General features: G+C 33.3%; 2 protein-coding genes across 2 annotated transcripts; both read left to right on the forward strand.

Annotated features, from left to right (window-relative positions):
- Positions 1-23: 23 nt before the first annotated feature.
- On the forward strand, positions 24-1,415 carry TM35_000361610 (uncharacterized protein; the record flags this gene model as incomplete). Its single annotated transcript, XM_029029346.1, has 1 exon — positions 24-1,415. The coding sequence occupies one exon, from the start codon at positions 24-26 to the stop codon at positions 1,413-1,415; it is 1,392 nt and encodes a 463-aa protein (XP_028879367.1).
- A 566-nt stretch (positions 1,416-1,981) lies between these two features.
- On the forward strand, positions 1,982-3,166 carry TM35_000361620 (adiponectin receptor; the record flags this gene model as incomplete). Its single annotated transcript, XM_029029347.1, has 1 exon — positions 1,982-3,166. One exon carries the CDS (start codon positions 1,982-1,984, stop codon positions 3,164-3,166), a length of 1,185 nt encoding a protein of 394 aa, XP_028879368.1.
- Positions 3,167-3,481: the final 315 nt, after the last annotated feature.

Below are 3,481 nucleotides of genomic sequence, written 5' to 3' on the forward strand. Positions count from 1 at the left end.
ATAATAAATATAAATATAATTATATGGATAATGTGGATGGCTTTCGAAAGGAGTTATTAATGGAGATGCCACCATTACTGCACTTCCGCACGGTGCCATTTCCCAACAATGGTCCCTCCGCCGTTGAAAGACGAGAGAAACTCCTCTCACAATTCCCAACAAATACTCTTCATAATATTAATAACAATATAAATAATAATAATAATAATAATAATAATAATAATAAATATAATGATAAATATAATAAAGATATGAATATGAATATAAATACAATTCCTCTCTCTATTCCTTCCACACTGCAGAGATATGCACAACATCCACAGACATCTGGGAAAACAGCCACAACGCAGACAGATCATACATTACTCCTCTCCTTATTACTATCCCCCGACGTGATGGAAACAACAACAACAACAGAAGAAGAAGAAGAAAGAGAAGGAATAATAAATAGAAGAAGAAAAAGAAGAATATCATCTAATCTCCTCAACGCATTGAAATCTATTTCCAATTCTTCAATAGCCACACAAACAACAGAGAAAGAGAAAAAGATTACACGGGCCACTTCCACTTCTCCTATGAAATGTATAGAGACAGCCATCAACACGGAGTTTACCGTGGATGATTGGTATAAGCAAGAAACACTATGCCAACAACAATCCAATCGTATAGAAAGACTTGAAAGAGAACGTGTGGGAATGGAAATAACGATTGCCTCTGCTCAACAATACATTCATCAATATAAACAACAACAACAACACTTCTTTCTACAACAACAAGAAAAGATATATACAAATATAAAAGAAGAACTTATACAAGAAACAGAAAGACGAGAACGGGCATTATGGATACAAGAGGAAAATGAAACGAGATCTCTTTTACATACATTATGGAGGACTTGGCAATGGACCAATTCACACATACGAGAAGCAAAGAGAGAAGAAGAAGAAATTCTTCAACAGGCACATTATATATGGAAACAAGAACAAACTCAACATATATGGAATCTTATTAAGGCAGAGACCACACATCGGGATACTTTACAAGCATTGGAACAGCAATCAATAGATCTTCTTCAAGAGACTTTTACATTTGCAGAGAATTGTCGTCGGGCCGCTTCTCAGACCGCCGCTATCGCAATAGCCTCACAGCGGGAAACGGAAAATCAATTAAAAGAGGCATTACAACGGGAGAAGGAATTACGATTGCAGTATTTACATGTGTTGAGATTACCCACAACGACTATAGTCAATCGACATTCACTTCATGGGAGAAGTGAAGAAGAAAAAGAGAGAGAAGAAGAAGAAAGGGAAAGAGAGATGCCTGTACATGTGCGATTTGCCCGGGCTCACAGAGAAGCACTTAATACCGTTAGTACACAACGTATTCAATTGTCCACACAAACACGTGTTCTTTGATAATATATATATATATATATATATATATATATAAACAGACAGTGATTATGAGTTTTTTTTTTGGTTTTTTTTTTTTTTTTGGTTTTTGTAGATACATCAGTAATATATATCTATACATATGTATATGGATATCTTTATGGATGTTTTCTTTACTAGATGGAATATGTTATCATGATTTTTTTTTATTGTTTCTTGTTTTTCTCTTTGTTTTCCAACTTGTTTTTTTTTCCTTTTTCTTGTTTCTCTCTCTCTTTATAATGTGTATATGGAGAATAATAGATATAGATTCATTACGTGGTTGGTTAAACGTAAATCCATAGAAGAAAAAGAAAAAATAAAAAATAAAACAGAAGTCAACATTAGAAACAACAAAGCAGGAAAGAAAAAAAAAAAAAAAAACGAAAAACAACAACACTGTCTGAGTCTTAATTCTCCTTTTTCCTTCTTTAAAAGTGAATAGTGATACTGTTTGTGTGCCTGTTATTATTATTATTATTATTATTATTATTATTATTATTTCTTTTACTGTTAACACTGAGAGAGAGAAAAAAAAAAAAGATTTGTTAATGACTGTATTATTAGGCATCCAGCAAGTAGATCCATGGCTGCAGTTCAATCCACATATTCTCTCTGGTTATCGTCCACGCATGTCTACTCGTGCCGCCTTACGTTCCTTCTTTACTTGGCATAATGAATCTCTTAACATTTGGACTCATGCAATAGCGGCACTCTTTGTGCTTTACTTGACTCTTTATCCTCCCCGTGTAGATCCCACTACTTCATTTAGTGTTAATAATAATAATAATAATAATAATAATCATATTAATATTAATAATAATATAAATGATGTTAGTCTGGTAGGGGCTCCTCATTATCATAGACCGCAGCATATATATGAAACGGGTTGGATCTTAAGTTCTAATCCCACTATTGTTTTTCAATCAACATGTGTGATTTTACTTTTCATATTTCTCTGCAGTGTCAGTTATCATCTTTTTATGCCTTGTGTGCGTTCAGAAACTTCTTATAGACGTTTAATGAATTGTGATGTATTAGGAGTCATTACATCTATTACTGGTACTTCCTGGAGTTTTCTTTATCATGGAAATGCCTGTAGTTTAGATTGGAATTTCCATTCAGGTGTACTCCTCTCTTTACTATTAATTTCCTTTCTGCTGGTGACGTATAGTGTGATCTTTGCTGTTCAATGCGGGGCAAAAGGACGAGCAAAGGCGATTGGATTTCATTTATTTCTTCGACTGGGTTTAATGCTGTGGATAGAAGTGCCAAAGGTCCAATCGCAGGGATATCATCAGGCAGTTAATTATCATGTGTTGAGTTATATCTTTATAATGATTGGAGGGATTGTGAATGCCCTACGCTTTCCAGAGAAATATATGCGGCATATACCACGACCATCATCCTTATCTTTATTATTATCAACAACAACAACAACAGGAGGAGAAAGAGAAGAAGGAGAAGGAGGAATAGTATTAAATTCACGAACAGAGGAGGGAGAAAAGAATGGAACTCTTTTAAAACATACAGAAGGAAAGACAAGTGATATGATGATAACGATGATGATGACACGTTTTTGGCGTTGGTTTGGATTTTATGTGATCTCCGGTGAAGAGATTGATTATGCGTGGAATAGTCATAATTTGTGGCATTACTGTGTGATTTTAAGTGCGACATCTATGCTGTTGTCTTGCTATTATGATTTGGAAGAGTTTGAATTGGCAAGGTGTTGAGGTATAGAGTATACATTATTTATTTATTTATTTCTTTTTTCTTTCTTTCTTTCTTTCTTTCTTTCAGTGTTTCTGTATATATAAATATATAAATATTGGTATATGTATTGTTGTGGGTCTTCTGTTCTCTTTATGTAATATGATTATCATTATGATAATGATAATAATGATTTCTCTTTTCTCACTTTATATATTTGAACTGCTATTATTTCTATTTCTGTGAGCCATATATATATATATAGTCATTAACTGTATACAGAAGAGTGGTCATTAACAATAGATAGATAGATAGATAAAAGAAACGAAAAGAAAAAA

The sequence above is a fragment of the Trypanosoma theileri genome (assembly GCF_002087225.1).
Source record: "Trypanosoma theileri isolate Edinburgh chromosome Unknown TM35_Tth_36_V1, whole genome shotgun sequence".
In the NCBI taxonomy this organism is placed as follows: Eukaryota; Euglenozoa; class Kinetoplastea; order Trypanosomatida; family Trypanosomatidae; genus Trypanosoma; species Trypanosoma theileri.